General features: G+C 39.6%; 2 protein-coding genes across 5 annotated transcripts in view; one reads left to right on the forward strand and one right to left on the reverse strand.

Moving 5' to 3' along the window:
• Positions 1–607: 607 nt before the first annotated feature.
• Adprm (ADP-ribose/CDP-alcohol diphosphatase, manganese dependent) lies at positions 608–10,792 on the reverse strand. Of its 4 annotated transcripts, none has more exons than XM_010614996.3 (5): positions 10,708–10,788; positions 9,770–9,788; positions 5,212–5,829; positions 4,255–4,371; positions 608–1,347 (listed from the first exon to the last, which is right to left on the reverse strand). In XM_010614996.3, the coding sequence occupies exons 3-5, from the start codon at positions 5,813–5,815 to the stop codon at positions 1,055–1,057; spliced, it is 1,014 nt and encodes a 337-aa protein (XP_010613298.1). In that variant the 5' UTR covers positions 5,816–5,829; positions 9,770–9,788; positions 10,708–10,788; the 3' UTR covers positions 608–1,054. The 4 variants fall into 4 exon arrangements, with proteins under 4 accessions (XP_010613298.1, XP_033618677.1, XP_010613297.1 ...); XM_010614995.3 differs by having other exon boundaries at positions 609–1,347; positions 9,770–9,982; positions 10,708–10,792; XM_033762786.1 differs by lacking the exon at positions 9,770–9,788 and having other exon boundaries at positions 10,708–10,776.
• A 46-nt stretch (positions 10,793–10,838) lies between these two features.
• LOC104855908 (protein SCO1 homolog, mitochondrial) overlaps positions 10,839–13,531 on the forward strand; it is a 17,110-nt gene continuing 14,417 nt past the window's right edge. Inside the window, exons 1-2 of the mRNA XM_010614997.3 lie at positions 10,839–11,125; positions 12,373–12,463. Of these exons, the coding sequence (XP_010613299.1) occupies positions 10,862–11,125; positions 12,373–12,463 (355 nt within the window). The 5' untranslated portion in view covers positions 10,839–10,861. The remainder of the gene's footprint in view (positions 11,126–12,372; positions 12,464–13,531) is intronic.

Here is a 13,531-nt window from a genome sequence, read left to right on the forward strand (position 1 = left end):
ACTGCTGGCTGCAAAGGTAAGAGGAAGGAGGCCCATGAGTCAAGGAACATGAGAGTACAGCTCAAGAGGCTGGACAACACAAGGAAAGATTCCACCTAGAATTTCCTAAGAAACCATGGCTGTGCCAACACATTGGTTAGTGATCCCATACTTGTGACCTCCAGAACTGAGATAACACTTGTTGAAAACTATCAACTGTGTGGGAATTTGTTACAGAAGCCATAGAAAATGAATATACCTTTATATCCTTAGAGTGCCTATGTGCACACTTGGGTTGACTAGTGTTTTATTATTTTTTAGGCCCTGAATCAAACTTTCCCTATTTACCATCTAGTTTTCCCACAGATAAGCCTTGGCATATGTGGCAACAGAATTGAGCACGTCCATTTGTGTAGTAAAAGAGTCGAGGGTAAATTATCTACTGTAGTCTCGCTGTGCATTAGGTGGTGGCCCAAACAGACCCAGGTAGCAGGCACACACCTGCACTGGCACTTGTCCTGCTTTGATTACGATCACAACAGGACAACATGACTTCTCTGAAAAACGTTCTTAAAAATATTCGGGCAGTAGACATTCACTTGTCAAGTAACTTGTTAAAAGATTTTATTCACAAAATGAGAATGTAAGCCTGTAAAGTCCAAGTACAGTGTGCACCTGTCCAAAGCTCATTTATAGCACAAAGTGAACAGAAAAAGCTTACCCAGGCTTTACATTTTATTACATATCTTAAGTAATACAGCTAACATGAATATATTCTCTTGTACAAATCAAAAACAAAAATTTTTTAGGTAAAGACAACTATTTACCCCCATTGCAATCTCCTCCCTTGTTTTTTCTAATTATCAGGAATGTTTATATCATCCAAAAGTGGTATTTCTGAATATTTTACCAACATACTCTGAAGCCACAAACACATTTAGTGATGCAAGCAGAATACAAAAGAGTATTTATTTATTTTTTTGTTTTGTTTTCCTTTTTGTGTGGTTGAGACAAGCACAAAGCAAAGTCATTCTCTTTCTATAAAGGCAAACAGTAAACCAGACTAAAAAGAGAATTATTTCTTATAATTCATAATTCTGTCTGGAACTCTGCCTCTCCCTTTCAACATCATTTTGTCAGAGTAGACATGAACTGTGCCAAAAGCCTGGCTGTCCGGGGCTGTTTCAATAACTCCTTCTAAGTTGACATGGTGCACACCAAAAGGATCCTCAGAGTAGCCGCCGTCATGTGTGTGACCGGCAAGGAAACACACCACACACTTGTGAGACCAAATGACTGCCAGGGCGTCGCTGTAGTTCCAGGCCAGGCACACAGTGTCAGAGGCCTCTGGGTAAATGGGGATATGGCCTGTCAGTTAAAGAAAAGAAGTTATGAGCCAACTGAGAAATATCTTTTCCATCGAGATAAATAGCTAAAACCTAGTACTAAGGGAAACATCAATAAATTGCATATGGCTACTTTATTATCCAAATAGAGGCCAGAGAGAATCTATATACATACAGAAGTACATAATCTATAGTCACATCTCTACTGCACAGGAAAGAGGGTGATACTACCACAAATGAGGTGGGAGAGGATAGAGACCACTGCCTGAGATTTCTGATGCTTGCACAGAGTCTCAAGTTGCACCAAAACCAAAGATCAAGGGCCTGTGTGCAGGGCAATCTGTAAAGTCTGCCAGAAATCAGCAGATGCCATGCTGGAACCCAATCTCACTGATTTCCTTATATATGAATGTTATATATACAGAGAGATATAATACTAAATAAAAGAGCTTAGGGTCTGGCCATGGATTATATGTCACTTATATAACCAATGCTATAGAACTGATTAATGATACTTTACTTTAAACACTCCCATGCAATCGAGGTAGCCATATCTGATTTACAGATGAGAAGACTAATACAAGCAGAGAAAGTTTATATTGTGCCCCAGAGATGACATGTGGAAGTACATGTAGGAGAATTTTGAAGACAACACATATGCATACACCAGGCCAGTTTCATTCTGATGTCCAGGAACACAGTTCACTGAATTTTGCTTCACCTCAAACACGTTTTTTTTGGTTAGGATTCATTTTTATTCTGAAATTTAAATATTCTCTTTATAATACAAGTCAAAAGGATGGACATACACACAGAAATGGCCTATGATAGAGCTAAGAGTTCAACAAATTGGGTAGAAGCTATATTGACCCATGTATCAAATGGCACAATTAGCTGCCCCCTTGTCCTGGAAGTACTTGGCTTCTAGGGAGCCGCTAGTCTTCTTCCAACTTCGGTGTCCACTAATTTTCAGTCTCCTCTCCTAGTTTCTCCCCTGCATCCTGTTAGGAGTACCTGAATGCTTGGTCCTCAAGACTTCTCTATCTATAATACTTAATGCGTTGGTGATGTCTCCATGATTTTCACATCTTTAAATCTAATAGGTACATGAACCTTAGCATATCCAACCCTGACCCCCTCCCTCTCTTCTTCTGCAGTGTTCCTCACCTCAACTAATGGCTATTCTACCCTTCCAATTACACAGCCAAAACTCAAAAACTCCAATAAAAATGACTTCTTAGTAGCCATCATCAAACTTTAACTTTTAAACTTTGCTAAAGGAAGGCTGTGGCACACAGCTGTTAAAGGTTTGCTTATCCAGTTTCCAAACTTTCAGCAAATGGTAAAGAAATCTAAGAAACTGCTGAATTAGACAGGTGTAACACCAACAGTAAAAAGTGATGAGGGGCAGAGTTTATCACCTCACACTTATAATCCCAGCACTCGGGAGGCTGAGATGGACCGAGACAGAGGCCAGACTGGGCTATAGAGTGAATAAAAGGCCAGCCTGAACTTCAAGACCCTGTCTCAAAAAACCAAAAGGAAAAGAAATGCAAAGTAAAGCAGGGTAGAGGGGAAGGGGCTTGGAATACTTTAACTATGTAATTTAATCTCCTGGGGCTTTGGTGTCTTTACCTTCAAAAGTTAAAAGGCTTGTCTACCTGACCTCTACATTGCTTTCGGCAGAAATACTCAACCTGGCAGTGGCAAACCAAAAAGTAGATACAAGCCAGGAAGCACCCCAGTTTGAAGCCACTACTGTAGAGTCAAATGGTGTCCCGACATGCCAGTAACCGGAGGGGAACTTTTCTTTTCCAAATCTTGACATTTGACAGTCAAATGGCAGCACAAATACTCCTCCATCTACTGTTTTTACAGTGGAAGATGAATATGCAAAAACTACATTTATGGATAGAAATACAATTTTATAGTATCAACTACATGAACTGCCTATCATTTTCAAAGGGTCTTCACAGTCATAATCTTATTTGTTACAATACTGAGAAAACTGCAGTTCGTATGCCCACCACAAAGTTCATCTAATAAATGAAAGCCAGAAAGGCATTCCATCCTCTGGTTCTCAGTCAAGACTTCTCATCTATTTGAGTCATGCTGATTTTCAAACAAGGGCTGTAATGAGAGCCCCCAAGCAAGTCTACTTGCTCGACTGTGAATCCAAATTCAGTTCTTCACATGTAGGCACATGCACACACGTTTAAAGCACTTCCAATTCCCACAATCCCAGATGGTGGCATCTGTCAAAAGCGACTTTCAATGGAAATAATATAAATCCAATTTCCTTGGGACCGTGTGATTGATAGACAGAAAAAGTGCTCACTACCATCTGAGTCCATCACAACTGGGCAGCATGGCCTGTTTTGGTGGCTACTTCACTGACAGCCAAGGTTTTGAAGACTGAGAGATGGAATGAGGCCCTGTACTGAATTTCTCATTTTAAATTACATACATTGATCTCATTTGGGGAAATTCTACTTTAAGACCCTGAGGAACTCACAGGCTCAACTATATGACTATATGGTTTTTGGTTTTTGTTGTTTTACGATTCTCTCCTAACTCAGTCTTAAATATTAATCTTGGATTCAGGTTATGCTTCAATAAAAAAAATTTTGGGTTTTTTTTTTGTTTGTTTTTTAAGACAGGGTCTCACTATGTAGTTGAGACTGATCTGGAACTCACTATGTAGCCCAGGCTGGTCTCGAACTCACAGTGATCCTCCTGCCTCAGCCTCCCGAGTGCTGGCATTACAGGTGTGAGCCACCATACTGGCTTCAATAAAAATTTTTAAAGCAAGTATCCATTTTCTAGAAAGAGAATACCAAAACATACATATTGTTAATATTCTTTAAAAGCTAACATTTGTCAATCTCTAAAATACTACTGTAATCAGATAAATACTTTACATACTTACTCACAATCACCACTTTTTCTTGGTTTGTGTCAGAGAACGTAAGAACATCATTCAACCAGTTCAGCTGTTCTTGGCTGAATCCTCCATTGAACTGGACAAACTGGGTCTCAAACAGTCCTGAATGAATTCAGTAAGTCACACCCATCAAACGTCATTTTCCCCCCATTTGGAAATTCAAACAAGGACACTTGTTCTTTTCTTTACGAAATCCGATTACCAGCAATACACTTTAAATAGAAAGTTGCAAGAATTTTGAGCAATATATAAATTGCACAATGTCTTACTACTAGTCTTGACTTTCCTTTGTTTACTTTCTTGGCTTTCCGTTACACTCAAAAGAAAATACAAATTCCTTGCAATGTTTCCTGAGCTCTGCGCTATTTTAGTACCTGCTCACTCTTTAAAACCATCTTATACCTGACTGGTCTTAGTGGGAAGAAGCTAGGTCACTAGGGGTGTGACTCTGAATGGGATACTTAGAACCTCACCCTCCACACATACACACTGTTTCCCTGCCACCATAAGGCAAGGAGCTTGCTCTAAAGGCAACAGGGCCAAGTGAAGATGAACTGAAACCCTGAGACAAAATAAACCTTTCCTCCTTATAAGTTGATTCTCTCAGGTATTTTATCATGAAAGAAAGTCAATACATTTATTAAATGTCCTGCTCACCTACTTTGGTTCTCTCCATTCTATTCACAAGCAAAAAAAAAAAAAAACAAAAAACAAAAAGTGATTGGCCCAGATATGTTGGCCCAGACTCGCATGCAGCTATATTAAATGAAACCTGAGTCAATTACAACCAAACCATGTAACATCAGGCTTATGTGAAATCCTGACCCTGAACAACAGTGACAAATTACTTTTACCTTAATCATCCATTTTCCTGCCGAATAAAAGGTAGCTGAAGAATTTAAAGACAATGTATTAGATTGTCAGTTCAAAGGAAAAATTCACCTTGAGGACTATTCAATTCCGTATTTGGATTGTGCTCCCTCAGTATCTTCATACACTGCTGGTATTTTGGAGAGGAATGATCTATGCCCAAGACACTCAAGTCATAAGCATCAAGTAAAATGAACCGGAATTTAGGAAATGGTACAAAATGATAAGCATGATAATTTTCTGAAGGCACAGTCTCAGGATGATGTACAATTTGGTCTTCTAAAAACTTTGTGTTAAGTTTAGAGTTTGTTAAATAGTCTCTACTAAAGTTATAAAATTCATGGTTTCCCCATGTATGATGAACTGGGACTTTAAGCATCTGAAATGTGGTCAAGACAAGTTCCAGAGACCTTTCTGATGTTTTATACTGCGCATTATAGCCATCGATGACATCTCCAAGTTGGAGGACACAGCAGGGCAGGCTGCTTTCTTTATTCCACTCTTCAATAGCACGCATTAGGTGAAGAAGACTGTGTCTGTAGTACCGCCGCCTGCTTCCTTGGAAATTGTACCCATCTTCTACATCAGCATATTGAATATCTGCTATCACTCCAAAGGAGAAGAGCCATTCTGAACTGTCATCACTTGGGGTGTCAGGATTGGGATTTTCAGCCATAACCTCTGAACAGGCTTGAAAATAAAGAAAAGTGAAAAAGATAACAAAGTTTAAAAAAATCTCAATTTTCTAATTGGACTGAAGAGAACAGTAAAATGAATATTAAACTTAATAGTTAATTCCCTAGGCAGTTTGACAGAAAATAGTGCATGGACTTTACAAGTCACTTGACAGGTTTAAAATACTAAGGCTTTCAGTCCAGTTTTCTCCATCATAAAATAAATGATAAACTCTATCCTTCAGAAGAGTAACAATTTATAATTATCCTATTAAAAAACAGGCATGTACAAGAAACACCAGTTGTAAGAACACTCCTAACAGAGGTGGAGGATACAACTCCATAATCAGAATAGGGATCAGACTCAAGTGAACGTATTTCAGAACTAAGGAGGTTCTCTTCAGTCTAAAAATTTTGTCACTAATGATAAACACCTCACCTAGTCTACCGGATTAGGAACGTTAGCTTTCTGTTCTTTCTTAATCTGACTGGGTGTAACTAGCCCCAAAACAGGTGAAACAGCATCAGAAAAAGGAAATTCTGAAAAGTGGTTATTCCCATGTTATTTTTAAAATTTCTTCATTTCTTCCTACAGTGTCCATCTGAAAACCTCAGTAGATATCAAGTTAGTAGATATGCATGATGGGGTGATATCTTCATTTGTTTCTACAAATGAAAAATAGTCTGGTTTGAAAAGTGGAAAACTCAGTATAATTAAAAGAAATATATGTGAGCTAAAAATCTCTAGTCATAATTTCAGATACCTGTGCCTCCAAGTACAGATTAGTAGGAATATGAATATTATTACCAAAATGGAAATGAAAATCATTTCTGGGGATGTTAGTACTCCCTGCCAAATAAGCATGTTTGATTTTATATATAAACTCAGTATGTGCTGTGGATCTCTTAGGGAGGATTTACTCTCCATTAATTTGATCTTCCATCCCTGTGAAAGCTGTTATTTTTACCTATCCAGCAATCATTTCCCACCTGGAAAGAGCACTCCCATTGATTTTCCTTTAGGCACAACCCAGTTTCCTACTAGCACTTCCTGTCACTTGAATGACAAGGGAAGGGGGGCAGCTGAGGAAGGACAGTGACAAACAGATGACCCAGGTTTGGCCTGTATAAGCCCAGTTTCCTTCTCACCAGTTAGGGGTAAGCTTATACCCAAGCATGTAATAACCCAAAAGTACTGCTTCTTCCGATAACTAAAACTTGAGTTTCTGGGGAAAAGTGAACTGAGAAGAAATCCAACATGAAAGGAAACAAAGCTGAATGACAAAGCAGAAAATTCCTAGAAACAGTTTTTGAAAACCTGCATCCACATGCCCCTAACAGAACTACCCCTAGTCATTTAATTTTTTCAGCAAATAAATTTCCCTTGGAGCTGGACTACAAATCAAGTAGATTCTCTACCACTTAATACCAAAATCCTGTCAAAAACACCTTCCACTGGAAGAATTTCAGTTTAGGGAAATTCAAGGCTATTCTAGAATTTGGCAACTTTTAAAAGACTATTATACAATGTAGGGCAAAATACCAAGGGACACAAATTTGGCAACTTTTTAAGGACAATTATACAATGTAGGGCAAAATGCCAAGGGACTCACATTTCAAAACAATAGTCATTCTGGGGAAGAAAAGAGGCCAAAGCATGGAGTACTTACAGCTTTTAAAGGTCAAGGGTAGAGAGGTGACATACAATTTTATTAAGTAAAGGTATTATTTGGAAGGAACAGACAGGATTAGAAGTAAAGCAGAGAGATGGACAAGGGGAAACCATATGAGCAAGGAAATTACTTTCCTAGCTAGTTCCGTGTTTTACTTTTTTTTTTTTTCAGTTCAGGTAGATACCAGGGAGCTCAGAAAGATTGGTCTTAGTGGAGAGATCAAGCACTCAATGTGACTTCCAGTGAGGTAACTGAGAACCAGTAGGCATTCTGATGGCATGAGACTTTTTCAAAATAGCCCGCTCCTCTACCAAATACATACCCACAAAATAGGTGCAGAGGATAACAACTGTTGAAGCTAGTCATGAGTCACCTAATGATGGAAATTTTGATGTGAAATCAGTAAAGAAAGAAATCCAGAGAGGAAAAAAGTTGAAATGCACATTTTGTGATAAGAGGAACCACTCTAGGACACAGCCACTTCACTGTGGGATGTAATTTAAAATTCTGTGCTAAGAAAGGCCATGCATTTCTACAAGCTGATGGAGCTCAAGGAATTTATAAGTTGTTATGCCAACAATATACTCTAAAAATCAACCATCACTCAGTGTTAATATTTTAAGAGTGAAAAGCACAGAACACCACTCAACAGGCACTCCTGTTCTGCCAGCTGAAATCAACAGCGATGGACAGAACTAGAAGACAGACAGAGGGTGAGCCCACAGCCACACATATGCAATCATAAAAGTTTCTTTTTCTTAAAATGTAAGGAAGCAGGACTTCTTTATGACTTATTTGAAAATGCATTAGACAATTTTCATTTGATTCAACAAAAATTCACGGACGAAACTTCAAATAGGCTTATGAAAAAAGTGGGACTTCACTTTTTGACTGTGGATTACATATTTGAAACACATTTGCAAATTTTGTGAAGCGAGAAAGAATAAAACTCATGAATCCAAAGAAAGACTGCAGCAGCTAAAGGAAGAGATTGAGCTGCATGTCTTGCACCATGACATTTTGTAGCCACTTTGAAAGAAAATATTGCAAGGTTTTTCTACATTATTCTGTTCCAGTAAGAAGCTGCAGTACAGTCATCTTGAGACTCATCAGACATAGATTTGGGGGTATATAATTTTAAAATCACTTTATTAAACACATTGGTGCTTTATGATTCAGAGGATTACGAAGTAGTTGCTTTGCATTATAACTCAGCTGAATCACACAGCAACCTAGTGAGGAGTATTTTTGCTAAAACTTATATTTCAGTTCCAGGTCTTCAATTTCAAAGTTTTTGGCACCTCACCACAGTATTAGGAAGTCTACAAGTTTGGGCTTGGCTGTCCTAGTTAAAAATTATGTCAAGCACAAAATCTGATCAGGCTTGTGCTATTAAAACAAATATCAGATGGTATTATCCATGCCCCGTCTCCCTCAAGAAAAGTATCTAAAATGAAAAACTCTAAAATGAAAACAACCTCATGTGGTGCTCTGGCTGGGTCACACTAGTAATAAAAGCAGCAGATTTACAATAAATATAACACTTCAGGAGCCTGTTAGTATGGGTCCAGGCTCAGAGGTGTTATTAGCAATTCACCCAATGTGTAGTTACAATTAGATATTAGTAGTTTATCTAATACTATATCTCAATATGAAAATGCCATAACAGTGCTTTGGTAAACAAATTAAGGGTAAAGCTATTAATAGAATCACTCTGACAAAGAAAATTTAACAGACCAGCTAAAAGCATCACCAAACTTAATTTTAATTTACCGGATGTGTACTTGATCAGTTAACCTACAACTGAGCAATTAAAGAAATGAACAGTAACTTTGGATGCTCCTTTCCTGAATAAGCAAGGTACTTTTGTGTAATTTTTGTCAATTACAGGAAAAACTCCTTGAACAAAAATACGTAGAAATAAAGAGGTAAAAATCTTACCCATAGGCAACTTCAAGACAGAAAAATTGGTTTTGATTAACAGTATGAAGTGCTGAGTAAACACATGAGAACTTTTCTAAGGTTAAGTGTCCATGCTACTCACAAGGCCGAGTCAGAAGGACTTCTAGTTAGAGGGCAGCCTGTGGAGTTTAACTAGACCCTGTTACAAAATTTAAAAAAAAAAAAAAAAATGCCTGGAAATATAGCTTAGCATGAGTTCTTGTGACCAATTCCCAGTAAAGGACTGGAGGTAGGGGGTATCATTTAACTGAGCTAAATTTCAGAAAACTCCAGCTCAACTTCAGAACCAGGAAACAAGTAATATTAAACTGTATTACTTACTGTGTCAGCGTGCAGCACACTTGGTTAGTTGGGCCAAATCACAGGGAGAGAGAAGAAAAAAAAAAAAAATCAGTCCAATAATCACTAGAGCAAGAGTTACTTCTGCTCCCTGGGGAAGCCACATAAGAGTGAAAACTCTTAATTAAGGAAGACAGATGGTGAATTTCCTGTATTTCTGCAAATCCATTGGGTAGGTGGAGAAGACAGCAGATACTGAGACATAAACAAAGGCAGATGAAATGAATTCGAGTTAAATTTCCCAGGTAATGTAAAATAAATCTACAAACACCTTTCGCCTCATTATTATGTAGCTATATCCGAGTAACATAAACGGTCCCAGATAATAATGCCACCATCAAACTTTAAATCACAAAACTGAAGAGGTGAGAGGACAATCAGTGCATTTTAAGAAACCAAGGCCGCAGGATACTAAGTTAAGGGGAGGACATGACGCAATAGACTCTTTGCACCTACAGTGCTGCGCTTTACAATCACACTGTGACGGGTATGGGTAGCTAGAAGTATTGGGCACTTCAAACATGCTTTTGTCACCCTTGCCAAATTATTATTAGCATTTTTTTAAAGTTAATGATTGATGAATAAATGAATCGACTTCTACTTTTGAGAATGAGAAGGGGTCAACGACCTTGTAATTCTACTTGGCCGACGACTAGACAGACTAGGTAGGACGAGGGTCACTAGACAGGATGTGGGGGATGCAGGGGCTGCCCAGTCCCGGCCAAGGGCGGAGTAGGCTGCGGTCCCGCAAGACCCATCCCGAGAGCTGGGCGCCCCCTGCTCTCAGCACCGCCAGGTCCCGGCCCAATCGCGCAGCCCAGGCAGAACCCCAGTGGAACCGTGGCCAAACCCTCCTGGTCCCCACTACAGGACCCCTCAGCCTGCTTGGAACCAACCTCCAGAGGACAGGCACCACCTACCTCGTGCAGGACCCTTCGCCAGCCCTCTCGGACAACCAGCTAGGTGGCCACAACATCACCGAGAGGAAGGGGAAGAGCGGCTTTCTTTGCGACTTCCGGCGGAAGTGCACCGGAAATAGGGGACGGGCCAAAGGAGGCGCGGTCAGCTACCTCCATGGCTGTGTTGGTACGGTCTCCGAGTGGCCAACTCTGGCGTCTCCTTCCTCGCAAACTCTGGCTTTGGAAACCAGCGGAGAGGACAGCGAAGGTCTTGCTGAGGCAGTTCTGTGCGCGGCAGGAAGAGGTGTGGCGGATCTCTGGGAGCGCTGGCACCCGCCCGGGAAGCCGGCCCTTCAGCACAGGGCTGCCGCCACCCCCGGGGTCATCAGGGCCCGAGCCTAAGGGTCACAGAGACCCCACGCGCCCCTCGAAGCCCGGGGTGAGTGTGTACACTTGGAGTCTGCCGTGCTCGTTACGGCTGCTCTGTCCTAGTGACCTTCCATCCCACTTGGTCATAACCTCAGAAGCCACTCGGTCTGGCCTCTTAAGTGTCCTCAACTCGGTCAGTTTACCTGAGCCATGGATTCTTTATCTGCATTTCCCTGGTTTGCCGGTAGCCCCACTGGGCCTTGAGAGAGAACTTGAGAAGCTACACCCTCTGTATGTGCTTAGATACTAGGGTTTGGATTTTAAATTAACTTTTGTGCCAGTGAAATAAATTACAGGTTTTCTTAACGACCTCAACCTTAAGATTACCGTGATTGAAGAATCAAAGCACTTTTAAAATTTGTGTCAATTGAATACCCTCTTCAGGCTTTCTATGCGTATCTTGAAACTGAAACCAAAGGAGGATCTTAGTTGCATATGGATATGCCACTTTCTTGCTGTATTCTCCGGTTCTAGTTCTAACCCAAAAAGAACTTGAAACCACTACTGTGTAGTGATAGGTAAGAGAAGTAGGTTTTAAGAGCTAGGGCAAACAAGGTTAATGAGACCTAGGTGACAAACATCTTCCTTATTTGGGGACTTGAAGGAATAAAAAGAAGTAACTTGTGATTTGCAAGAATTCCCCACTTTTAGACCTCTGTTCTACTTTGGTTACTACTTCTGGAAGCCAGAGTTAGGTTAACCTCTCTTATTTTATTAATTTTATTTATATAGTCTCAGCATCAGCGCAAGTGGAAACTGATTGATTGATTGTGTAGTACTGTGGCTTCAACTGAGGGCTACATCCCCAGCAAGCCCCACACACTAATCATTTTTAAGAATTTTGAGACAGGGTCCCAATAAATTGCTGGGGCTGGATTTGAACTTCCAGTCGTGCTTCCTCAAAACGCTAGCATTACTGGAGCCATCGTGGGGAACTTTTAATTGGTTTTTAAATAAGAATTTGGAGCCAGGGTCGCACATAGTAACAATCATGGTACTTGTGCTTCTTTGTATTGATTTCCCCTCTGAACAAGAAATTAAACTATGAGTGCCTTTGTCATTGTATATATGCAAAGCCCAGATATAAACGTCATACTCAGATACATTCAGCATTTTATCATTCTAGACTAACTTAAAACAGTCTGCATATTGAAGAAAAGCATGACCTGTGTATGTATATTAAAAACTATAATAAATTTAGCGTGTTTAAATATTTTCATCGTATTATTTTTATTTTTGAAATCTCTGCCCCAGTAGCCTGTTTCCTGGAGGTCTTTAGCAATCACCTTTGCTATTGGTGGAGGTTTACTGGCTGGAATGAGGTACTTCAAGAAGGAAAAGACAGAAAGTAAGTAGATATCATCTGTTCAGGTCTGAATAAAATGTTTCCTGGCTATGTACTGATATCTTTTTTCGAGTTTTTTTATCTTTCTATTTTGAAATAGATTTATGGAAAGAGTTCCAAAGATAGTATAAAAATTTCCCAGTATAACTTTCATCCGGATTCTCATAATATTAATCTTCTATAACCGTGACACATTGATCAAAACTAAAAAAGTTTGTCATCAAAGTAAAACTACAGAGTTTAAGAGGCCTGCCCATGTTTTCTCATCAGTGTATTTTGCTTTTCCAAGATCCAGTCCAGGGTACCATTAACGATATTAAAAGATTTATTGTGGATAGATTTGAATGTGGGCAGTAGGACATATGAAGGGTGCAGAAATGGCCAAGATGCTGTCCCACACTTGAGGTGCCCATGATAAACAGTCTCAGAAGTAAAGGGTTCCACTAGATGAGGTTCTTTGAAGTCAGAGGAAATGGGCCTGAGGGCCAAAGGAAGGCTCAACCTTCACATCTGAGAAGACTTCCTAGGGGTCAGGCATGGAGAACAGTGTGAGTAGATCCTGCATACCTGTGGCTGTCCACAGAGGAAAAGGCCAGAAGCTGAGCATGGCTGAAGAGAGCCAGTTACTGCTCTAAAGTAGCATCTTGAAAGGTCTACAGGAAAAAAGAAAGGAATTTAATGTTAGTGTCTGCTCCAGGAGGTTTCAGGTAAATCATTCAAATACTGCTTACATTCAATTATGTAGCGTCTCTTAATGCTACATATATATACATATGTATATATGTATATATACACAAAGGGTAATATTCAAATTTGGAGGTGATAAACCATATTCTTTAGAATCTTAGCAAAATAGCTTTTGTATTGCTATTGGTATAACAAGATGACTTTATATAATAAGCAGTATTAATACATTATCATTTTAATTAGCAGGTTCCTTTAGTTTCACACTCTGACAAAACATTTAGAAGCTAGATGGGCTGCGGATTTATTTAACTCAGTGGTTGTGCCGCCTGCTTCATAAGCACAAGGTCCTGAGTTCCCTGGTACCAAAAAAAAAAAAAAAAAAAA

The sequence above is a fragment of the Fukomys damarensis genome, unplaced genomic scaffold, assembly GCF_012274545.1.
Source record: "Fukomys damarensis isolate Sample0158 unplaced genomic scaffold, DMR_v1.0_HiC HiC_scaffold_13, whole genome shotgun sequence".
Classification (NCBI taxonomy): Eukaryota; Metazoa; Chordata; class Mammalia; order Rodentia; family Bathyergidae; genus Fukomys; species Fukomys damarensis.

Excerpts from the sequence above, each read along its gene's own strand:
- Adprm (XM_010614996.3), bottom strand. The coding sequence starts at position 5,815 with ATGGCTGAAAATCCCAATCCTGACACCCCAAGTGATGACAGTTCAGAA. Across the intron at positions 4,372-5,211 it reads GGAATTGAATAGTCCTCAAG|GACTGTTTGAGACCCAGTTT; the intron begins GTGAATTTTTCC and ends GAATTCATTCAG. Across the intron at positions 1,348-4,254 it reads AGAAAAAGTGGTGATTGTGA|GCCATATCCCCATTTACCCA; the intron begins GTAAGTATGTAA and ends TTTAACTGACAG.